At 36.2% G+C, this 26472-nt stretch overlaps 1 protein-coding gene across 1 annotated transcript; it reads right to left on the bottom strand.

The window, feature by feature from the left end:
* Positions 1-2475: 2475 nt before the first annotated feature.
* LOC146952604 (histone H2B.11-like) lies at positions 2476-2874 on the bottom strand. The gene has a single exon (XM_085739976.1). The coding sequence runs from the start codon at positions 2872-2874 to the stop codon at positions 2476-2478; it is 399 nt and encodes a 132-aa protein (XP_085596102.1).
* Between the last annotated feature and the right edge of the window lie 23598 nt (positions 2875-26472).

Genomic DNA, 26472 nt, shown 5'->3' with positions numbered 1-26472 from the left:
TTTAGTTGCTTACACTGGAGCAACTAAAATTTGTAAAATTATACTTAAATTTAAAAACTTTGGAAGGGTCTTCCTGGTGAATGCATTGCTGTTATGTGGAAAGGCAATTGTACAGAAAATGCAAGTACCTCTTATCCGGCCGAAATGTGAAAGATCCACAACCTATGTCATTAGATTGCACAGAGAATTAAATTAAGAAGACAATTGAAGCCATTATCTAAGAAAGTGGTAAAGTACCTAGATAAGTAAATAAACATGCATTGAACTATAAAACTTCAACACTGTATTAGGTTAAACAAAACTCAACAGCATGTTGCAACAAAATATTTTGTATAAACTGTGAAATTATAATTTGATAATTCACAAGCCTGAGCTAATATCATCCCAAGCCCATTAAAGTCATGTAAGCTAGTTGACTTATCAAATTTCACAGTACAAAACAAGAGTTTTAAGCAAAACAAGATACAAGTATGAAGCATCATTTTTTTATGAAAAATATGAAGCATCTTTAGAACCATAAATTAATCAATTCAAGAAACTAGAACAAGTACAGAATTAGAATATGCATTGATTCTGATCTTTCATGTTGTTAATACTAAATAAGTTGCTCGTGCAAAGAGAATGAGAACATGCATTTAGCTACAGGCATAAAAAAAAATAACGCAATAGAATACTTACAACAACCCCATTGTCTGCGGCGTCCAGTGCTTCTTCATCGTTATGAAATGTTTCAACGATCCCTTCCCCAGAAACCTCGGCACCTGCAGTTTTGACAGTGTCCTGCAACAGGAAAAGTAATAAGTAAACAGTCAAAGAATTATGCTTAGTCTCCTTAATTTTTTTCCTCTCAAGAAATATCATTTGGGTATTTTGAAAAAGGCTTAACCATACTTTTAAGTGTTCAATAAATATACACTAAAAATGTTTTACATATATTAAGAAGTAATATTGTGATGACAGGAAATTGGGACATAACAATAGAAAATTAAGTAAAATTGGCTTGCAAACACAGTGTATAGTCATAGTTATCAAACTCAAATTAATCCCTGTACCGGTGTACATTACACTAATTTTTTATTTGCTCCCCTGGATAAAAATGGTTTTCAATTTAGTCCTTATACATATAATCCTTCTTAATTTGCCACACCATCTATAATTTGAAAATGAGCTGTTTAGATAGAATCAAACCCTTGCTTGATCGAGGTACTTAAAAAACTATGGATAAAGACATGGTCTCTCTGGATCCCATTGAATTTCATTCCGAAGAGGAACCTTACAAATATTGTCTTGATTCTTATTAAAAAAAAAAAAAAAAAAGACAGGACTCGATTATACTATTTTAAGCAATAAGTATAGCGATCCATTATAAGAAATAAGGTGAAAATAAGCATCATACGCATATACTGTCTCAATGCTCATGGTTAAACACGGACTGATGTAATCAACGACTTAATATCAAAGTTATGCCAATGTTTCCACTGATATGATCAACGAGGGCATACTATAAAATGAATGCTCCCTTCGTAACAGACAATGGTTCGTCTCACAACTCATTGAAACATGCATGGTTGTAATCAGTTTAAAATGTTGCAGAAGAGGCCATTATATCAAATGTATGCCAGATACATGTAATACAAAATACCTAATAAGGTTTGAAGTCCTTATTAGTGTGAAGAGAACCCATTTTTGTCAACTTTCTTGGAAAGGGGAAGAGAGCTAGAGACAAACACCGTAATGCTCATGGTTACAAAGGTGGTAATCAATCATAAGATGAAAAAATATAGATTGTTTTTGTTTGTTTATATGTATGAAAAAATATAGATTACAAACAGAATTACGATTCAAAATAGCAAGCAGTGTTTTATTATTAAATACGCAATAAATAGTTGATTAAATTGAAAGAGAGAGGGAGATGACCTAACCTGACTGAAGGCTTGATTTTGGATGGCAACGACGATTTTACAGAGATAAAAAGCGTCTCTAGAAGTATGAAGCAGAGTGGTGAACAATGTTAGGGTTGAGTGGGAGTGGATCAGTAGAGTAAAACCCAAAGTAACCGACGGTGATACCTAAAATATGACAGACTGTATAGAGATCCTAGACACGGACGATAACGGTGAAGTCCAGGGCAAAAACCTAAGGATGTGACGATGGAAACTCTAAGGCACCAAGGTGTTAATGCACGCACTAACCAATCCCCGATTTCTTTTTCTCCAAAGTTTGTCTAAAGCTAAAACATATACCACAACACTACAGAAGCTAAAATAAATAAATAAATAAATAAATAAATCCAAATTGAATGAACCTATACACTATTGGAAAATCAAATCAAACTTATGGAAAGCAACCATAATATTCCAATTTTCAAAGAAAAATAAAAGGGATTGAGAAGATCCCATTGAAACAACTAAAGCATTGGAGTTATTACATCCACACCATTGGAGCATTAATTGATTATAAGAAGCTATGATCTATCTACATCTCAGTGATTAGGTCACACAAGACTTCGACAGATTCTCTGGTTTGAGATCTGAAAGCTGATAAGAGGGCATGAAAGGCCATATCATCGGGAAAGACTGAGCAAACCGCAGCAGCTATGTCTGACTCCACCAGTGGTGAATTCTTCTTGCGTATTTTGTTACACTTGGAAGCTTTCTGAGCAAGCTTCAACATCATGTCGGTTATAAGAGTGTTCATCATATTCATGGCCTCGCAAGAGATAGCAATGTCAGGGTGAATCTTATTCAGAACCTGGAAGATGTATTTGTGGAACTTTGGCATCTTCTTCCTCGTTTTGATTTCCTCCACTTTGTCGGTGGTAACTACATCTACATCTACATCCATCGCCACCACCGTCGAATTGTTCTGTGCCATCGCGAATTGATAGAGAAATAGGGTTTTGTTTTCGTCGAGAGAGAGAAAGAAAGAAAGGTTGTTACGGATTCAATTTTGCGTGATGATCTCTATTTATAGGGGTGGGTTTTACTTTACATTTTACTGTAGTTTATTTAGAAAATCAATAAATAATGGGTTAGTTGGGGGTGGCACTTTGGTGACATAATGTCACCGTGACATTAAATCTGGGCCACACAACACACACCTTTGTGTGGCCCAGATTTAATGTCACCCATACAACACATCTGGGCCACACAACACAACCCTTTGTGTGGCCCAGATTTAATGTCACGGTGACATTATGTCACCAAAGTATTATCCGTTAGTTGGTTACTATAGTCTATAGTCTATAGTATACTTACTTACTACTTACTTATTAAGATATACTATCACAAATAAATATGGGTCTTGTTAACCAGTGTCCCGGGGCGGTTAAGGAATCTTTAATTAGAAGTTCTGTCTTAGAAATATAAACTGTCACTTTTTATCAAGTAATAATTATGTTACTTTTTATTAAAAACTTACTTCTTTTGTTGCTTAACCAATGTCACTTGTTAACATTCTCCAATAAATAAATATATGTGGATTACTAATTTGGGCCGAAAGACACTTGGGCCTACGGAACAAATACATTATTCAAAGAGAATATTTATTTGGGATTTATTTTTCCCACCCTATGGCCTCCTCGCGCGCCCTATGCAAATTACCAACATACCCTCCCGATTATATATTCCGGAATAACTATGAAAGTTCCAGATTCTATAATCCGGACAATTGCGACGTATAAAAGGAACTTCACCCCCCATTTTTACAATTTCACATTTTCACTTTCCCCATTCTCTCTCTACATTATCCCAAATTCCGAACACCACAAATCTTGTCCAAATTTGGAGTTTTCTTGCTCAAAAGCACCGCATTTCAACCCTTGTCAAACATCATGGAAGGTAAGTTCGATTTCTGTACACATGCAAGTTCAATTAGTTCGTTTTTTTTTAATTCTGTCGAATGCAATCCGGATTTTGTGTTCCAGACTAGGTTGTTGCGCTTCCGGATTTCGAAATCTGGACAAACCCAGAATGTTGTTTTGCTTCTGTTTTGTGTTGTTTGATTGTGCTGTTTAATTGTGATGTTTGATTACCCTAATTTCAATGTTACAGAAGGTTCAACGTCTAATACTCAACGCGTAAGGGAGGCAGGGCATGCTTCTCGTAGGAGAGCGCGTAGGCAACAGATGGAGGTTGAAGGTGTTGTTCCTCCGAGGCGTCGGGGTGCTAGAGGACGCCGTGCTGATGTCGAGCCTGATGTCGAGGATCAGCCGGAGCAGCAACAGTATTAATTTTAAATCTGAAACTCACTTTATATCTGAAACTGCTTGGTTATGTACTGTTTATATCTGACTGGTTTATTTATTGTTAAATATGTTTGTGAAGCCATGAGTTTAAACTCACTTTATTAATTTTAAATATTTGCAGTGGCGTGGAAAATTAAAATGCATCAACAACGGAAAGAAGATAGAGGCGATGCATGATGATGACACCAGACCTATGATGGTTGCACGGTGGTGGGAGAGCAGATTGCGTCGCACATGCCTTGGTTGGCTCCAGGATACGAGCTACGCGATTATTGATCATGAGCTGATTTATGCGTTCGTGGAGAGGTGGCACGAGGAGACTTCCAGCTTCCACCTTCCGTTTGGGGAGATGACAATCACACTTGATGATGTGGCCTCTTTGCTACATATCCCCATTGACGGCTTGCTCCTGTCCCACGGGTCCATATCACGGGACGAGGCGGTGGAATGGATGGTGGAGTACTTGGGGTCTGATCTGGGTGATGCACTCAAAGAGGTCGAGAAGACCAAATGTGCACATTGCAGATTTAACTACTTGGAGAGGATATTCAAGGAGCGTTTGAAGGAGCAGAGGGATTTGGCGGACGAGTATGGTGTGACTGAGGAGGTGGAGAGGTTGCTGGACCAGGCTGTCCGCATATATTTGTTATACTTGGTGGCGATCACGATCTTCAGTGACAAAAGCCAGTGAAATGTCCATGTTGTCTACCTGAAGTACTTCATAGACCTTGATATTTGTGCTAGTTTTTCATGGGAAGCTGCGGCACTAACTCAGTTGTATAAGGAGCTCAACAATGCTGCACGTTGGAACACCAGTCAGGTGGCAGGATACCTGAGTTTGTTGCTGGCATAAATTAAGAACTATGTTTTATTTTTTTTAATTTAAGTGTATATGGTTTGTATATTTATATGTGGTTGTCTTTGGTGCAGGCTTGGGTGTTTCATCACTTCATAGGTATGGGAAGCAAGGATATCTGGGACGGATATGTGGAGAATTTGTATCCACACGCGATGCTTTTTGTGCCACTGCATGGTTTAGGCACAATGGATAACTACAGGAACTATCTAGATGCGCTGGATTTGAGGAGGGTTGTCATGGCCCCATATGCTGCACACTGTCAGGCACGTCTGTTTGAGCGGGTCAGCCTTTACTCTGGATGGCTGAGATGCGAAGAGCGCATGGTGAGATATCTGTCGGAGAGGGTGTTTCGCCAGTTTGGGTGGGTTCAGACCATACCGAGACATCCCGTTTAGAGTGCACCTGTTGATGTTAACTTGGCGAGATCACAAACTGCTTTCAGCGTGCACTTGATTATACGTTGACACCTCAGGAGTTGGGAGAGATTGCAGTTCATGGTGTGGAGGTAGAACATGGATACATCGAGTGGTTTTACCAGGTGTCTCATCCACGCATGATTCTTCCAGACATGCCGGTACCGGTGCCACAGCCACCAGAGCGTGAGGTCCTTGATGTCCGAGCTGCTCAAGATGATGGAGATCTTGCGTATTTAAAGCTTAGCGGAAGGATGACCTGCATCAGAGACCATATCTTTGCTGTGATGAGAAGCGGTATGGTGCCGAAAGGGAGTGAGGAATGGCAGCATTTGGAGGATGCGTTGAGAGAGGTGCATGAAGCAAAAGTTTACCGTCGTCGAAGAGCTACTGAGGGTGGCAGGGCCCCTAATACCGTTGTCGTTGAGAGAGGTGCATGATGCAAAAAATTTCGGATTAATTCGTGTATTTTGGTATCATCATCCATCAGGGTGAATGGAGTGCCAAAATACACGAATTAATCCGGATTACATTTTCCGGAATCAGTTCGGATTACGTAATCCGGATTAGGGGTATTTTGGGAAAAAAAATAGGACGCGCGAGGAAAGGCATAGGGTGGGAAAAGTAATACTCTATTTATTTTTAGCCCCCTCCATATCTCTTTAAGCCCTCCAAATTTACAATTTTTCTCTTATTAATGCATTCAGTATATAACTATTGGAGTGTCTTGGAGATAACAACCGGTTGCAAAGTTCTGGTCTATAACTCTCGAATTGTTCATTGCATAGGACACATCACGGTTTCTACACAGTTATTTCTTTTATTTTTCCTTTAAAGTGAAAAATCAATGTCAAGATCGTTAAAAGATGATTAATTGAGCTTATTGTCAAGCAATCCTAAAACCTTCACTTGGGTCTGATTCTGATTCTGATTCTGATCAGGAAGGTTGAATAACTTGCATTGAAATTTCATGTACCAAACCTTAACAAGTTTTGGTTCCTTCATTGAAATGAATTTGTTTGCAGCATGACGAAACATAACCATAGTTGGTTCTCCAAATAACTTTGTTTTGAAAATCTCAGAGGAGTGTTTTTTTACTCTATCTTGAATGAAATTTTCAATGTTTTTGAAAAAAAAAAATTGGTATGTCTCCCTACTAATGGCCAACCAAAAGCACTTGGTGGCATGTTTTTTATGCCAACTTGTTTCGTTTTGTTTTGTAACAAGGATTACAAGAATGTATCCATTTTCTTAATATGCAAAATCAGAGTGTCAAATTGATTTTTATTTATAGACCAATGGCAATAGGCCACTTTACATTTCTCTGTTGCTGACATCATACAATTTAATTATTTTCTTATTTTATTTTTTTGACAAAACTATTTTTTAGTGATTTCGATTAATTGGTTGATTGGTTTCTTTCTTTATTTATGATCTTACTATATTAATATTTTTAATAAACAAAGTTTCGGTTGTAGATTAGATTTTGGACAAATTTCACCTATAAATGCGGTCCATTGATTTATGTTATGATGAAAACAATGTAATCATTTTTATTTTGTGTAGTTAGGTATATTTGGGGTAGCATTTGTGTGACATTAGGTTTTAATGTCATGAGATATTGGTCAATTATAATGTGCCACATATCATCATTTATGTTAAAATATAACAAAAAAACAAAAGATCCTTGAGAGAGAGAGAGAGAGAGAGAGAGAGAGAGAGGAGAGATCACTTGTCACATCGTGGTTGGTCGATGTCATATATTTGGGGTACCACAATGTCACACAAGTACTATCTATATATTTGGGGTTAATGACTAACGAGTTTGATCCTCATTCAACAGTAGTTTTCATTCCCTTAGTCATTCTAATGTTTGAAGCATGTTTGACGTATTGATGATGGATTCCACTTATAAAACCAATCAATAGAAAATGCAATTGCTTGAGATTGTTGGGCAGCCCTCAACAAAGATGACATATAATGTAGGATTTGCTTTGTTTTTTTTTGAGAGGAAGGATTTGCTTTGTTGACTAGTGAGAAAAAGGATATTTTCACTTGGGTTGTACAACAGTTTGTTAACATGTTAAAATGTAAAATAAAAATAAAAATGTGATACGAACTGTTTGCTTAAGGATTAAGTCAGTCATCCTTAAGTCACTCCGTTTTTGTTATGAATTACTCTCCTTATAAAAAGGAGAGTTCTCCCCACTCATTCAGTACATCGAAATTCACAATTGATGATTTCTATGTTTTTTCTCTCTTCTCCCTCCTTCGACTTGTGTTGACGATTCCTTTTTCTGCTTCTACTCCTTCATGCCCCTTTCAGTTTCGATACGAGTGGTCTGCGTACCATATAGAGTGGTTTTTAATTGACGATTAAACCATATTTTTGAGGTGTATATTCTCGAACAATTACATATTGTGTAGTACATAATTGAACAGTGAACTGGGCTGTTTTATTCTAGAGGCGGTGCGGTTGTTAGTCTACCTTGCACAAACTTAAATAATTCCACGAAACGTCTTAAAATGAGTGATATGATCGTGACTTAACCCGGTAATCTCTTCGGTAGTAGTTTTTGATTTTTTATAAATACGAAAATAATAGGACTTGTATCTAACTATTTTTTCATGGTGGATGTGGTATATTACCAAACTTCCGTGATTGTGAATTTTTTATCATGCAGAATAATACTTACTTTACTTAATAACGGTTTATGTTGGATTCTTTTTAAATCTTGATCATATACTATCACTATTCACTATGAATGATTGCTACCGGACATGCTGAGTGCACATCAACGAAAGCTTTCTTTGCTGATGTGTTTTTATAGGTTTTCTGTTTTTTATTGCACATTAATTTCCATTTACTGTGTATAAATTCATTTGCAAGAAACTTGTAAAAAAAACTCATTTTGAAAATACAAATTGTTTTGAAAATTGTTGTTTACGCTACAAGATTTGTTATCACATATCTGGAAATAACCAAAATAGGTAGTTTCGTTTTTTAGGGGACTCTAACGATAGTTAACCACCGTTCGCTCCGAAGAGAAAAATTAAACAACAAACTGCAATTAATTGCAATTGAGTGTATTGAAGGTATTTTTTTTCAAGAATGTGATAGCAGTCTTTAAAGTCTAAAGAGCAATATTCAGTCTTTTATCTTGAGCCCAGGACGAGCCCAACAAAATGTCTTTTTTCGCATGAAATTTTGAAAAGGGAATTACTTTTCCCACCCTATGGCCTTCTCACGCGCCCTATGCAAATTTTAAAAATGCCCCTGTGCATTCCGGATTTTAAAATCCGGATTTATGTTTATTATTTCGGATTTTATAATCCGGACAATTCTTATGTATAATCAACCATCAGACTTTCTCACATTTCAGCAGTTTTGAGTTTTGCTTTTAAAAACAACAAAAAAAAACTAAGTAAAAAAATGCTAAAAACCTGTCAAATAAAATCATAAAAATATAAAAATGGCACCAAAAAATTCTAAAAATCAAATCAAACTAATGCAAAAAAAATTCGGATTTTTCTGAGAATATGAAAAATTAAAAAAAATGAAAAATGAGTCTAAACGATGGAATTTTGGATTTTGAGGTCTAAAAAATGGGTCATGGTCCTTGAATTTTTTCTGATTTTCTGGGGAAGTTTCGGAGCAATCCGATCAAGTAGCCCGAAAACCCGATTTTTGACTAAGAACATGTAACACTGACTCAAAAACAGAAGAATGAGAGTTAGGAAGATTAATATTGTCCCTAAAATGACTATCCATGTTACAAACATGTTTAGAATTTGTGCTGATACAGTTCGGATTATATAATCCGAACTGTTTTACCTTGAAAAAGGGTGTTTAGGGGTTTTCCGGATTATGTAATCCGAAAACATCATGTAACACGCCCTATTTTTTTAAGTTTCCGGATTACAAAATTCGGAAAAATCCGTTACTCATTTTTTTCACCCTTTAACAAAAGAAAACACCATTCCGGATTATAAAATCCGGAAACTCAAGGGCATTTTTGGATAAAATAGGGCGCGCGAGGAAACCCATAGGGTGGAAAAAGTAAATCCCTTTTGAAAGTTGCTCTTTAGGTATTTAGGAATTACTTACGAGTACCTCAAATTAACCACAATATCCCTAATGAAAATTAATTACCGCTGGCGAGTTTTATAAGTTGGTTAAATCGATTTAAAAAAATGATTTAACCAATTTAAAAAGTGCAAAATGGTAATTAACCACCTAGTGTCATTTTAAAATGTTCAAAATATTCTTTGGTTTTAAATTTCATCTAACATTAATATTTTATTTTCATCCAACAATGTTTTCAATTACGTAGACCAAATTAAAACGTGGACAAAAAGCAATCCAATTTTGGATTACTATAGTATACTTACTACTTATTAAGATATATTATCACAAATAAACAAATATATGTGGAACAAATACGTTATTCAAAGAGAATATTTATTTTTAGCCCCCTCCATATCTCTTATTAATGCATCCAGTATATAACTATTGGAGTGTCTGGGAGATAACAACTGGTTGCAAAGTTCCGGTCTATAACTCTCGAATTGTTCATTGCATAGGATACATCACAGTTTCTACACAATTATTTCTTTGAATTTTCCTTTAAAGAGAAAAATCAATATCAAGATCGTTAGGAGCTGAGATGATTTATTGAGCTTGTTGTCAAGCAATACAAGCATGCTTTACGTTTATAATAGATAAATTCCATATATAGTGGTTTTAAACATAGAAAATCAATCAAATTTTCTCTTATCTTATGAAAGAAGTGGCGACTATTCATAAGTGGCGACTATAAAAGAACAAAAAAGAGGTCGATGTGAGAAGAAACAAGTTCAAGAAAATGTGGATGTCCCTTTAGACTATGTGGTTATTTTAGTGCTACCAAACTATGGAGTTTAAATGTTGTTTCAGGATTGCATTATCATAAGATGAAACCAAAGTTAGAAGGTCGTATGTTGGCTAGTCGTTTAATGCTTGACGTACCGACCCATACGAACTAGTTAATTTTGAGAAAATTGCTCTTCTCCCAACAAAAAACACTCCCTCCCAACTAAACTACCCAAAATAACCCCGTGTGAGTTAATTCACGCAGGTGTATAACCCAGCTTGAGTTAACTCACGCAGCGTGACTTAAGTCACGCTGAAAACTCACACTAAACCCCAACGCGAGTTAACTCACGTTGGGTGTCTTTCAATATTTGCTTTTGTTGTTGATGCTTGATGGACCGACCCATACAAACTAGTCTATTTTGACAGCTCTAGACATAAACTCTCACAAATTTAACCACTCACTCTTGAAAGCCACAAAAATTGCTTGATCATGTCTTCCATATGGCCACATAATTCTTCCCGTAAAAGATTGTGATGGCTCTATTATTGCTCAGGAATGAATGCAAGAAGTTACCTTGAAACCTCATTTTACATCTTGGAGCTGGTTTTGCTTTAGCTGATGGGGTTCAATCTAGTGGTGATCTAGCGGATGTGCTTTCAGAAGCTTTAGATATCTTAGAAGATGCCTCATATTAAGCAATTGATCCTACAGTTAGTCTAATGAGAGTAGTATTATCACTGAGTTCATAACTTCTAATAATGTCATCGCCTTACTTATTATCCCATTTCTATGAAGCATGGGTGCATGTAAAACAGTTAAGTATTTGTAACGGATACTGTTGGAACATTGGTGTGAAGATGGAAAGAAATTGGAAGGTTGGAAGATTAAACACCAAGTTATTAAACTTTGATCTAGTGTTGTGTGAATTGAAAAAATAGAGTGTGGGGGTCTCACATAAAATAGAACACACACATTAGTAGTGTTTAAATAGTGGTATTTAATTTTAAATACCTGATAATGATGAAAATAATAATAATAATTATTTTTTATTTATTTATGAATGTCACATCCCATAATTTTAGGTTATGTTTGTTGTGATAAGATTGAGAATCCAACTGAATCTCCTATCTTTCCTTCGTTATTGGATTTGTTTCTTTTTGAATTTATCCGATTAGTTTGTTACTTGAGCTGATCTGTGAGTTGCTTAATTTTTAAGTTTACTTAATTCTCAAGTTTCTCCAAATTAGTTACAAACTCTCCCTATAAAAGGAGAGCTCACCTAGTTCAAAAATCACACCAAAGAGTTTCATTGAGTTGTCGGGAACTCTTTCTCTCTTCTCCCTTTCTTGACTTGTGTTGACGAGTCTTTCTTCTCTTCTCCCTCCTTCGACTTGTGTTAACAAGTCCTTCTCCTTTTTCTACTCCTTTCTGTCCCTTCGGAATTAAGAGTGTTCTTAAGACCATAGTCCCTTTTCGGTTTAATGTCCCTTCGGAATTAAGAATGGTCTTAAAAACATAGTCTCTTCGATAAAAAAATGTCCCTTCGGAATTAAGAATGGTCTTAAAAATAGTCCCTTCGGTAAAATATGTCCCTTCGGAATAAAGAGTACTTTTAAGATCATAGACCCTATTCGAAATAATAATGTCTCGTCGGAATCAACAATGATCTTAACGGTATATAAATATTATAACAATATTTTTCTATTTGAGGAGAAATGGTGTTAACACCATATTTGAGTGGTCAATGGTCATAGTACCATATTGATAGTTTGGAGAACTTAAAGGTTAGAATGGTGGAAACACCATATTTGAGTGGTCTTAGCACCATAATAGAATGGTATTAATACCATATTAAAGTGGTTTCAGTATTAAAGAGTGGTCTTAGTACCATATTTGAAGGTGTAATTCTCGAACGGTTTTCTACGGTGCAGTAGTTAACCGCATAGTTGTAGCTGGGCTTGTTTTATCCTGGAGGCGGCGTGGTTGATAGTCTACCTTGCAGAACTTTGGGTAGTGCCATGAAACGTCTTAAAGAGAGCGACCTGGTCGTGACTCAACCTGGTAACAACTTCGGTAGATAATAGAATTTGGAAATCCAAATTCAACAGTTTGGAAATCCAAAAACAACAATTTTAAGACGTTTCGATATGCTATGTCTACCGAAGAAGTTACTTATTGAGGTTCAATTCTCCCTAAATACATTAAGGATAAATCAAGCTATAGATTTACATCTTTCGACTGAAACGATGAAGTGATAGGATAAATCAAGCTATAGATTTACATCTTTCGACTGAAACGATGAAGTGATTGTTGTTTCAATCAACAACACTAAAAATTTATTTGATGAAAACAATAATTTGTTACAAAACAAATTATTAGTTACAGAACCAAACAAGTTTTGTTTGTTACAAAACAAAAGAAACGAGCCAAAAAAAAAATGTTTGTCAAAAGAAAACATATATTTCCACCTCTATTATCATGATAATGCACACAAGAATAGCAGAAAAAAGGAGATGAATTGTCCTTGCATTAGGTTGGTTCAAAAGTGGTGGACGGTTTCGTTGTTCTCTCTTCCCTACAGTAATACATTGATATATCAAAGTGGTAAGCCGTATTAAAAATTCAATAGTTATACAATTTTTTTTTTTTATCATAAGATCATAGTTGAATGACTCTTTTCAAAGCCATGTTCATTAACTCGTCTTCTGTAAATACTTTAAGATAGTCTACCTGTAAAGGCTGGAGCTGACAATCACTATAACTTTTTTGGTGCAGCAGTTTTCAACTCTGGGCATGAGCTTAAAGATATACCTTCGCAGCTTGCCAAAGCCACCCTGTTTTAAGGTTTTGGTTTTATAGGGGTGAAGATAGCATAACAATACTATAGCTATAAATAATTAACTGGGTAAGTTGTTGTCGAGCAATAAAGACATCAGTGTGACTGCTCTTGATAGGTGGATTTTTCATCTAACCAGAAGGTCTATCATAGAGCTTGTGCTGGGAATCGCGAAAGGACAATCGTATAAGATACCTTGGTGCTTATTTTCTTGTCAAAGCTTACATCGTCTAAGATTATCTTATTGTGTGCTTAAACCTCCATCGACGATTGAAGGCTTTAAGAACTTGAAAAGTCTTGAGTTGTATCACGTAACTATGTCTCAAAATGCTTTTGAGAATTTGATATTTGGTTTGCCCTCTGCTTGAAAAATTAATATTGGACGAATTTGATGGTTTCACAAAAATAAACATTCACGCACCAAATCTCAAGTCTCTAGATATCTCTGGTAAATTTAAGGATATTAGCTTTGTAAACACTTTCAAATTAACTCGTCTAGCTGTTTATTTAAGTTTGTATTTGAACTCTGAAAGCAATCAAAGTAGATTGCTTGGAAGCTCCAGCAACCTGCTCAATTTTTTTGCTCATATACATCACGTCTTCAAGTTGTATATTTTTGGCTATTTTTTAAAGGTATAATGCTCGAGCATCTGAATGCTTAATTTGACTAAGGAAAAAAACATTATATTCTGATCTAGAGCAATTTTTCTGTTGTACATCAGTATTTAGCTGCAGGTGCTGTTCCAGTAAAGCTTCCTACACCTTGTATCAATCTAACATATCTTTGGTTAGATATAAACTTCAATGACTGGAAGCAAATTTCAAATGCTCTATGTGTGTTCAGAAGCTCGCCTAATCTTAAAGAACTAGAAGGAACATGATTCACTGCAGTCATAAAGTTGATGCAGTCATGCAGTCAAATTAAATACAGCCATTTGATCAAAATAGTGGTCCAAGTTCATTTCCCCTTAAAATCCACAAAGCAGGCTAACAAAAGCAAAACTCCACTTTCCAATACAGAGATGTTATTGGCGCATTCAAGCCCTTGAAAAAGCGTTTCTTCACATCTGTTCTGAGATTCAAGCCAAAAATGAACCTCACCTCCTTCTACGCCAGTTGCTTAAACTCAAAACTAGCTTTGTGATTTTTTCCAGGTTTGTTATGTTTCATCACCTCCTTTTTTGATTTTTTTTTGTTTGTGCATACATAGCTGTTTTTTTTTTTGTATAGCCATTGATTTTGTTTGTTTAAACGTGGGTGAATTTGTTTTTGCCATCAATTTTGTTTCTTTAAACATGGATGACTTTGTTTTTGCCATAGCTTTCTGTTTCCATATTTTACTCTTTTTTCTTGTAGTTTTATCACGTTGATATAGTTTTCCATTATCACTAGCAGATAGTGTTACTTATGTTTTGATTAATTATATTTTTATTTGAATTCCACAGGTTTGGTATAATAATGACAATCATTACAACACCCACTGTTGGTATGGAATTTGACAGTGCAGACGAAGCCTGGGAATTTTGGCTTGGTTATGGAAAAGAAATTGGTTTTGGAGTCAGAAGCCAGTACTTCAACAGAATGAAGGTCAATGAAGAATGCAAATCCTCTTAGCATGAATGGCTTTTCTGAGCTCCTGGTGTTTGGAAGAATGAGAAGATATAATCATATTTTGTGCAGAAGAATGTCTTCAATGAGCTACTGGCTTTTCTAAGCTAGAAGAATGTGTTCAATGACTGTTGATTTTTGTAACAAGCTACTAGACTTGGAATTCTATAAGCTTATTATATATGTGTTTTGTGTCCTTTTGCACTTTCTTGGCTGTTCTTTGCTTATATGGTTATGATCATAATTTTTATTTGAATTATCCAAATATTATATGAAACTGAACTTCATAACCCACATACATACATAAGCTTACCTGACAATATTACAAGTTAAGGTTTTAAATAGAGGTTCTTTGCCGCGAAAACGGTTGCGACAAAAAGGTATATGTAGTGTCCGATACCGTTTTAACATAGTGAACAAAAATCACATAAACAACCATGACAAAACATCGTGACGAAACGCTATTATTAAAACCTTGATTATAACATTGCAAACAAGCCTTTTGATTCCTGTTAAGCTGCTGAACTATTACAGTATACAAAGCTACAAAGCATGTACGCAACAAAGGCCAGGAACGCTTAATAAAGCACACAAATTTACAAATGCCTATGTTTAAAAAAGTCCTATACTAGATACAATGCTTAGTTCCAACTTCTGCATAATTCTAGCCTTTTGTCCATATGCATCAGCCATGAATTGTGGCCAATTCATTCCCATGGAGGTGTGTTCCAATTCATGTCAATTCAATCCAGAATTCCAATTAATTTAATTGCAATCCATGCTAATATATCAAATTCACATTCCAATTTATACATATTTGTGTTGTGTGTCTCCTTATGTGTGCTCATCCTTCTCAAAGCCAACACATCTCGCCTGAGCACCATTGCAGCTTGCCGCAACACATCGCCATATGTACCCTTCAAATTATTAACCTTCCAATTATTCATCGCCTGAGTACCATTCCAATTTATACATTGTTGTAACGGGACGATTAACCTTCCAAGACCATCCCTGGAACTATCGAACTATCTCAATCAACCCATCAAGTGAAACGATTGTTGGCGTGGGTGTTGCATCGCTTGATGAATCAACTTATTCTTCCAAGCCCATCGCCGGAACAGTGAACTATCTGATACAACCCATCACAGTGGAGCGGTTGTTGGCGGAGGTGGATCGTATTGCATCCGCCGGAGTTATAAAGCTTGACGAATTGACCATTCATGTTCACCAAGGAACATTATGAGGTGTCAGGGAGGTGCGGAGAAGTGGAAGCAAGAAGAAGGGAGAAGTTAAGAATCTTCAAAATTAAGGGGATGAAGTATGCGTTCTGAGTTTTCTCCCTTTTTCAATCCTGTGTTTTGAGTTTAAAGTGGAAAAAAAAGAGAAGTTGAATCCTGACGGTTATTTTGATCAAATGGTTGTATTTATTTTGACTGCATGACTGCATCAGCTTTATGACTGCAGTGAATCACTGTCCGAACTAGAAATACTTGTGAGTGCTCATTTACTTTGACTTGACTTTTCTTTGCTGGCTCATTTGTGGTTGCACTTGCACACCGTGTTTTTGCTTTTATGTCAAGTTATTAAGCTCCAGAAATCACAAACTTTTTTTTTGCGTATATTTGTTGAGTACCTTTAAAGTTCCCAATCTAATATTGGAAGCTAGTTTCTAAAACTTGTACACTTGACCTATGATTGCCCACAGAAGTTCTGCGTTGGGTTCAATATAGGTTTAATTACAATTTATTGCATTAGAGTCCTATAAATCGGACTCATGTGTCTTCCTTTTCATGTTGTATCAATCAATACAATATGATTTTCTGAGTATAAATTTAAATATACTTCTTATTTTTCCTATTTGTCACAATTTCATTTAGGCAGCAGAGGAGGAGAATACTGTCGTTGTAGCACCTGCCTCCTTTTGTTGGGAAAATGACTTTTTGGAGCCATCCATACCCATCCAAGTGCGACATGTGTGGATTGAAGGCATCTCTGGTATGAAAGCTGAATTAGATTTTATGAGATTTCTACTTCTCTATTCGCCTATGCTAGAAAAGATGGAAGTGAAGCCTGATTTAAACGTCGGATCGAAGTTGATGTCAGAACTGTTGCGATTCAAGAGAGCCTCGGCACAAGCTGAAGTTGTTTACCTTGGGGAAGTCTCTTCATGATGTTTTTTTATTCAACTCTTAAATGTATATTATCATTTTGTCTCTTTTCAACAATGGTCACCATCCACATCTTCAGTTTCTTTTTAATAGGGAACTGTTAGTTTCCAAGGTTCAAATTCTAAACCTAATGCTTAAAACTCCTTCTGTATTGTTTACCTCACCAACCGAGTTACTTACGCCATCCACGACATGAGTTATTTTTACTCTTAACTATTAGGCCTTTCTGCAACTACAATAGGAACAAGCTTAGTTTGCTCGTATGAGCCGAATGACGGTGTCTATTTGACTTGAAGACAAAAAAAATGTATAGGAATAAGCTGCTTTAAAGTTTAATGCTTTGGCTATCAATATCATCATGGCTTAGAAGTTATTAAAAAAGTGTCAATGATTCCAATAAAAAATGTGAAGTGTAAGACATATTGACATGATAAATATTTTAACTTATTAATGTTATATTTCTGCAAGAAGATCCATGTGAGTGATATATGCAACCAAAACAACACTATGCAAAAACTGATGTAAGACTGCTTGAAACTAAAAAGGCCATTCTAATGCAAATTTCCCCCATCAGAATTGGATTCATCAATATGAAATTCCTGGCAAAACAAACATTATTAGTATTTGAAGCTTATGAAGATTGAAAAACACTGTATCGAAATGGCTTTGAGAGAGAATTCTTTATAATATAATCATGCAAAGCAAAATAAGAAAGGTTAAGAGAAAACCAGTGAAGACGTTTTTCTTTAATAGATAGATATATTATGCTAAAATGTATATAATGTAGTTGGCTACGTCTTTGTTCACAACTTAATATTATTCATCAACACCTAGTGTTTGATTTGTTGGTACCAGAGTAACGAAGTGGTATCATAGTCTAGGAAAAACTTGATATTTAAGTGTTTATTTGTGACATCTCTCTCCTTTTCTTGGTCGATCACTGTTCTAGTACATATTGCTCTTCACGGCGAAAACGTGTAAGTCGGTCCAGTTGAAAAATTATTTGGTGTAAGATCATAGCAGCGGCGATTTATTAGGTACCTAGTGTTCGATTTGTTGGGCACCAGAGTAACGAAATGGTATCTTAGGCTAGGAAAGTTCTGGCTAGGAAAATCTTATATTTAAGTGTCTATTTGTGGCGTATCTCCCTTTTTCTTGGAAACTTGTTGTATCTTTTATGGACTACGATCTTTGTTTTAGTACATGTTACTCTTCACGGCAAAATTGTGTAAGTTGGTCCAGTTGAAAAATTACTCGATGTAAGATCATGGCAGTGAAATTTAAGATAGAGAAGCTTGATGAGGGAAGTTTCTCCCAATGAAAATTGAAGATAAGGGCAATTTTAAGAAAATATAATTGCGTATATGCAGTAGAGGCAGGTAGTCTACAAATATCACTGATGTATAGTGAAAAGATATAGGTAACAGTGTTTTCGCCAATTTACCCCAAGGCCTAAGCAATTACAAATTCCATATTCTCAAGTATTACTGAAAATGAGACAGCAAAGACAATTTGTGACGCTATAATAGAAATATAGAATGTACGACGTCAAATCACTCATCAACATAACTCAAGTATTAACCTCATGAGTTCTTTTTCGTGTTTTCTTCAAGTTGTTTTGATCCATTATGTTGTTTATGCCTTCAAATTGTGAAGTTGGAGAAACTTGCAATCGTGACACGATTTAGCAAGCGTGTCACGATTTTCCTGTGTCGTGAGCATGTTTTGCAGGGTGTCCAATCGTGACACGATTTTGGGAAAACGTGACACGATTTTCGGCTTGCTGGGCAAGTTTTGAGGATAAGGTTGGTCGTACCTTGGGTCGTACGCACCAAACGTGTCACGATTTGGGAAAACGTGACACGATTTTGACGGTTGCAGAGTACTATTTAAGTGTTCTTTGCAGATTTTGAAGGAGAGCTTGAAGAGAGAGAAGCTTGGTGAATCTCATGGAAACCAAATGAGGGAACTTTTAGGGTTTTAGATACTAAAGGTTGAGGGTCTTTGGGTGAGGTTCAAAGCTTCAAGATGTGAATCTTGGAGAACCAAAAGAGGGGGCTCTTGGGAAAGGGTTGGTGCCTTTTGGGGAAGATTCATGGGGTTGGGAAACACATGAGTGAAGAGTCTTTTGTAAGCAACATGGGTGAGTCTTGTGAAACCAAAAGAGAAGATCCTTAGTGAAATCAAAGGCTAAGGGTTGGTTCTCTTTTGGGGGTTAGATTCTAGTGTTGGGAAACAATTGTAAACACCTTGGGAGAGTGAAAATTCATGAGTGTCTTGTTCATTGGTGAGATTGGGAAAATGGGTAGAAATTAGGGTTGTTCTTTGTGAGCTTGTTGAAGCTAATTTCTTGTAACCCATTTGTATCTCTTTGTAAGAACTCATTGATAGTGGATTGGAGAGATCAATCTCTCCCCCAGAGTAGGTCAAGTTGGACCGAACTGGGTGAACATTTCTTGGTGTTGTTATCTTTTCTTTACTCTCTTTATCTTGTTTATTCCTTGGTTGGATTGTGGTTTTGTTATGCACTTGGTTTATAGACTAGGTCTATATTGTTGTTGTTGCTTGTGGTTAATTTTGGTTATTGGTGGTTGCCATTGATACTTGCTCCACACATCATAGTTTGTATTGGTGTGAAATTTGAGTCCGGAATTCACAACAATTGGCGCCCACCGTGGGGCAAGGGGAGAAGTTTGTCAAGTGTGCACCATGGGTATCAAAGGTTACATCTTGGAGATGGAAGCAAGCATAGTTCAATGGAAGTGTATGGAAGCATTGAAGGTTGAGGTTTTGAAGCCGGTCATCCTAGCACAATCGAAGAAGGTAAAGTGTGAAGAGAGGAGGTCATGATGGTAGTGTCATGGCGGTGATGTGTGTGTTCTCAATGGGTAAGTTCAGCCTGGAGAGGCGGTGTGAATAATACTCGTGATCAACCTTTGAGGTGGAGTTTCAAGGTGGAAGCATAGTGTGAGTACGCATTTGGAAGTTGAGGTAGAGAAAGCTCAACTTGAGGTGGAGTTGATGACACCGGGAATGGTACGACTATGGAGGCCTTGGGTGTTATGCTCTAGTTGTGAGCATGTGAATTCTTCATGAGTACGGAAGGCATTCCGGGGGTTGAAGAATGTATGATGTGGCTTGTGTGATTGCCTAAAAGACCAAGGGTAATTGGATGCAAGGTGATCTTCAAGGAAGCGGGAGACGTTCCGTGGTTGAAGAGGGTTTGGTGTAGACTTGTGGAGCTACTTGGTGTAGTTGGATGCAAGGTAAAGAAAAAGGGGATTGGTGGTTGATGGTTAAAGTGGCATCATCATCAATTTGAAGTCAAGGTGGAGAATGTTGTTTATGCCTTCAAATTGTGAAGTTGGAGAAACTTGCAATCGTGACACGATTTAGCAAGCGTGTCACGATTTTCCTGTGCTGTGAGCATGTTTTGCAGGGTGTCCAATCGTGACACGATTTTGGGAAAACGTGACACGATTTTCGGCTTGCTGGGCAAGTTTTGAGGATAAGGTTGGTCGTACCTTGGGTCGTACGCACCAAACGTGTCACGATTTGGGAAAACGTGACACGATTTTGACGGTTGCAGAGTACTATTTAAGTGTTCTTTGCAGATTTTGAAGGAGAGCTTGAAGAGAGAGAAGCTTGGTGAATCTCATGGAAACCAAAGGAGGGAACTTTTAGGGTTTTAGATACTAAAGGTTGAGGGTCTTTGGGTGAGGTTCAAAGCTTCAAGATGTGAATCTTGGAGAACCAAAAGAGGGGGCTCTTGGGAAAGGGTTGGTGCCTTTTGGGGAAGATTCATGGGGTTGGGAAACACATGAGTGAAGAGTCTTTTGTAAGCAACATGGGTGAGTCTTGTGAAACCAAAAGAGAAGATCCTTAGTGAAATCAAAGGCTAAGGGTTGGTTCTCTTTTGGGGGTTAGATTCTAGTGTTGGGAAACAATTGTAAACACCTTGGGAGAGTGAAAATTCATGAGTGTCTTGTTCATTGGTGAGATTGGGAAAATGGGTAGAAATTAGGGTTGTTCTTTGTGAGCTTGTTGAAGCTAATTTCTTGTAACCCATTTGTATCTCTTTGTAAGAACTCATTGATAGTGGATTAGAGAGATCAATCTCTCCCCCAGAGTAGGTCAAGTTGGACCGAACTGGGTGAACATTTCTTGGTGTTGTTATCTTTTCTTTACTCTCTTTATCTTGTTTATTCCTTGGTTGGATTGTGGTTTTGTTATGCACTTGGTTTATAGACTAGGTCTATATTGTTGTTGTTGCTTGTGGTTAATTTTGGTTATTGGTGGTTGCCATTGATACTTGCTCCACACATCATAGTTTGTATTGGTGTGAAATTTGAGTCCGGAATTCACAACAATTGGCGCCCACCGTGGGGCAAGGGGAGAAGTTTGTCAAGTGTGCACCATGGGTACCAAAGGTTACATCTTGGAGATGGAAGCAAGCATAGTTCAATGGAAGTGTATGGAAGCATTGAAGGTTGAGGTTTTGAAGCCGGTCATCCTAGCACAATCGAAGAAGGTAAAGTGTGAAGAGAGGAGGTCATGATGGTAGTGTCATGGCGGTGATGTGTGTGTTCTCAATGGGTAAGTTCAGCCTGGAGAGGCGGTGTGAATAATACTCGTGATCAACCTTTGAGGTGGAGTTTCAAGGTGGAAGCATAGTGTGAGTACGCATTTGGAAGTTGAGGTAGAGAAAGCTCAACTTGAGGTGGAGTTGATGACACCGGGAATGGTACGACTATGGAGGCCTTGGGTGTTATGCTCTAGTTGTGAGCATGTGAATTCTTCATGAGTACGGAAGGCATTCCGGGGGTTGAAGAATGTATGATGTGGCTTGTGTGATTGCCTAAAAGACCAAGGGTAATTGGATGCAAGGTGATCTTCAAGGAAGCGGGAGACGTTCCGTGGTTGAAGAGGGTTTGGTGTAGACTTGTGGAGCTACTTGGTGTAGTTGGATGCAAGGTAAAGAAAAAGGGGATTGGTGGTTGATGGTTAAAGTGGCATCATCATCAATTTGAAGTCAAGGTGGAGAATGTTGTTTATGCCTTCAAATTGTGAAGTTGGAGAAACTTGCAATCGTGACACGATTTAGCAAGCGTGTCACGATTTTCCTGTGCCGTGAGCATGTTTTGCAGGGTGTCCAATCGTGACACGATTTTGGGAAAACGTGACACGATTTTCGGCTTGCTGGGCAAGTTTTGAGGATAAGGTTGGTCGTACCTTGGGTCGTACGCACCAAACGTGTCACGATTTGGGAAAACGTGACACGATTTTGACGGTTGCAGAGTACTATTTAAGTGTTCTTTGCAGATTTTGAAGGAGAGCTTGAAGAGAGAGAAGCTTGGTGAATCTCATGGAAACCAAAGGAGGGAACTTTTAGGGTTTTAGATACTAAAGGTTGAGGGTCTTTGGGTGAGGTTCAAAGCTTCAAGATGTGAATCTTGGAGAACCAAAAGAGGGGGCTCTTGGGAAAGGGTTGGTGCCTTTTGGGGAAGATTCATGGGGTTGGGAAACACATGAGTGAAGAGTCTTTTGTAAGCAACATGGGTGAGTCTTGTGAAACCAAAAGAGAAGATCCTTAGTGAAATCAAAGGCTAAGGGTTGGTTCTCTTTTGGGGGTTAGATTCTAGTGTTGGGAAACAATTGTAAACACCTTGGGAGAGTGAAAATTCATGAGTGTCTTGTTCATTGGTGAGATTGGGAAAATGGGTAGAAATTAGGGTTGTTCTTTGTGAGCTTGTTGAAGCTAATTTCTTGTAACCCATTTGTATCTTTGTAAGAACTCATTGATAGTGGATTGGAGAGATCAATCTCTCCCCCAGAGTAGGTCAAGTTGGACCGAACTGGGTGAACATTTCTTGGTGTTGTTATCTTTTCTTTACTCTCTTTATCTTGTTTATTCCTTGGTTGGATTGTGGTTTTGTTATGCACTTGGTTTATAGACTAGGTCTATATTGTTGTTGTTGCTTGTGGTTAATTTTGGTTATTGGTGGTTGCCATTGATACTTGCTCCACACATCATAGTTTGTATTGGTGTGAAATTTGAGTCCGGAATTCACAACACATTATATGGATGATTTAAGCGTTGGAGATAAAGAGAAGATTGCACATATTGAAGAGTTATATACAAATTTGAAGCACAGCTTCACACTCCACAACAATATCCCCGGGCTAAATTATTTTGAATATGCGACAATTTACATTACATATTCATTAAGAAAAATGTATCATAAAAACATAATTTATAGTGCACCTTTTCAAGAACGTATATCATAATTTACTGTGAATTACAAATATGTACAATCTATAAAGGGTATTCAGGGTGATTTTAAAAAATATTGGAGTGTGAATGGCGGACAAACGAAAGGGCGGATAGGGTACGACATGGAAGTTGAAAATGTAGCATGGTCGTCAACAATATTCATATTTTCTTTATCTTCTTTTGGATTAGACTCTCAACCGATGATAGACAACCATGTACAATTTCCCCATAGTGAAACCGGAATAAACACGGGAATAATAACACACAAAATTGATAATGGAGTTAACTTAGTGTTGTTCATGTGTCAACCATTGATGCACCGTAAACTGTATGGGTATACCATAGCTTGTTGTAACTCAAAGAAGGACACCACTGTCTTTGACTATTGTTCATGTTTTCACATTGGCTCTGACACATTTGAAAATTACCAACACCACCACACTCTACTATTCATATAGGCATGCTATGCTAGTAAATGAAATTAGTTGAAAAAAGCTTTCGATGCATTCATTTACTGTGGTTGGACATGGAAATTATGAAAATGCAGAGAATTTTTCAAAACAGGGAGATTACCAACAAACGGTTTCAAAGAAACCTCATCTACACACACAAAAAATGATTCCCTGATATTTTCCTATCATGAAGTTTTGTTTATTCTGGTTAAACACAATGACACGGGGTCCAGGGGCCGGATCCAGCATTTGGTACATATGGGGCTAAAATCTGGTAAACATTTACGGTTGCTACCGACAAAAGCAAAGTCAACTTCAAAAGCTTATGTATCATAGCAAATGTGTCGCACTTGTTTGTTTTCACAAGTTTTGCACAAGGTTGTTTATTTGTTGTTCTTATTCTTAAGATAATGTGTTTTATTTATAAAGGGTAATAATTATTTTGGTCCCTGAATGTATAAGGAGTAACCATAATAGTTCTTCAATGTATATATCAAAATTTTAAAATAGTCTATGATTGTGCACTTTGTTAGTCAAAATAGTCTCTAACATTAAAATAATTTGTTAATATCGTCATAGTAGTCCGTCAATATACTTACTTATTGTCACTTCAAAGACTATTTGGACTAATAAAGTGCAAAATCAAAGACTATTTTGAAATTTTAATACATTGAAAGACTATTATGACTACTTGTTACACACTCAAAGAGCAAAATAACTATTATCCGTATTTATAATATAAAAAAAATATGGAAGTTGGATGTGGGGCTTTAGCCCCACATGGACCCTGAATGGATCCGCCCCTGACGGGGTATAAGTCGTAAGTTGTACTTCATCCGGTTACTATATAAACAAATAGCTTTTTCATTAAAAGACGAATTTGTTTATAAATAAAATTGATTTGCTCTATTTGAAGGAAGGATAAGAATGTACTTTCCTAAGCAATTAGTTTTCCTATCTTAGTAGTTAATAAACATCTCAGTGAAAATGGTTAAAAAGTATGAAGGATACTAATGAGTTTACTCAAAATATTGACAAAAAATGGTGACAGAAAATATTTGAGGATTAAAACTTGACGGAATTTTTTAGAAGGACTAAAAAGCAAAGTTTAAAGATTTCATAGGAACCAAAAACTTATTTAAACTTAACAAGGAGTGCTATGATTGACGAGATACAAAGTTATACCCTACAAAAATCACACCAAAACAACCGTGTCTGCGAACCAAGAAAAACCACTCATAAACATCTGAGAGGTTGATAACTCTATTGATAAAGATCATAAGAGAAATCTTTAACATTGGACTTAATCCATGATCAGAAATTTTACAATATCCAAAGGTGATCTACTTAGGCAAATCTTGATTGCCGAACACCACATAATTACTATATGAATATTATTACGTAAGGATATTGCTAAAAAATATAAGAGAAATCTTTTGTATTAGACTCAATCCAGAATCATACTACTAACAATTTTACCATATCTAAATGTGACCTACTTAAGCAATCTACGGATATTGCTATGTATGAATATTAATTATATTTTTTTTACAAAATATATGAATATTATTTTGCATGGATATTATCATATTTTGGTAAAACGAAGAAAATGAATGTGATGAAGTTTTGATGTTACATTTTAAGTAATTGTAAAAAAATTATTTAAGAAATTGTTATCCGTAAGGAGCAAATATTTGTTCATATACGAAGTGAACATGGATGTCATATTGATTTAACGGGACGAACACGAATATCATACTAACTATACTCATGAATATATTATATTCATTTACATCTCTAGCATGCATTTTATTCTACACTCAAATTCGATGAAAACCCAACATTTTCAGGTCACACTATGAATTTCAAAATAACTTTACAAGAGTGAGCCGATAGTAAAACTTCAATGCAACATTGTTTTACATTTTACATCGAGGGTGACTTGCATTTTAATCCTTAGAACAAAAAGCACATTATACAAATTCAGTTCTGAGGAACTCGTGGTTATATTTATTTTATAATTTATTCATAAATATAACTTTTTTAGATAAAATTTGATTCGTCTAATTTTTTAATAAAATAATTCGATTCATTTCACTGTGAGAGTCTAATCTTTTTAATTTAATTTAATTTTGTTGTTACTTTGCCATGATTTATTCTATATAGGAAAGGAATACATGGTTTTGGAGTTATTTTTTCATTTTTAATTATACCATTAAATATCAAAAGATAACAATTTATATTATATTTTATATATTGTTGATGTCATTGAAAAAGATAAATATATTTTTTTATAATATGAAAGTGCAAAATAGCAAAATATCTATATTTATAATTTTAATCAAAATTTCTAAAATAACATATCGTTTGTAATGTATACAAATTAGTGCAATAAAAAGGAATCAGTTGTGATCCATTGTGTGTTTTTTGTGTGCAGCATAATGAAACAATTTCACATCTCTTTATGGATTGTCATTGGTCAAAGCATATATGGTTTGCTTCCTCCTTGGGCGTTGTGTTTAATTCACATGCTTCTAGGTACGTGCCCTTTCAAGTTATGGATTGTCATTGGTCAAAGCATATATGGTTTGCTTCCTCCTTGGGTGTTGTGTTTAATTCACATGATTTTAGCTACGTGCCCTTTCAAGAGTGGTTGAAAAGAATTATTATTGATGAAAATGAGGATATTACAGTTAATGTGTTGGCCTTGTGTTATGAAATTTGGTGCACTAGAAATAAAAAAATGTTTTGAGGGGACTA

This window comes from Medicago sativa, chromosome 1 (genome assembly GCF_051527215.1).
Source record: "Medicago sativa cultivar Bolivia chromosome 1, Bolivia_mono, whole genome shotgun sequence".
Taxonomy (NCBI): Eukaryota; Viridiplantae; Streptophyta; class Magnoliopsida; order Fabales; family Fabaceae; genus Medicago; species Medicago sativa.
Note: the sequence above shows the minus strand (reverse complement) of the source record. Positions and strands in the feature narration are given on the sequence as shown.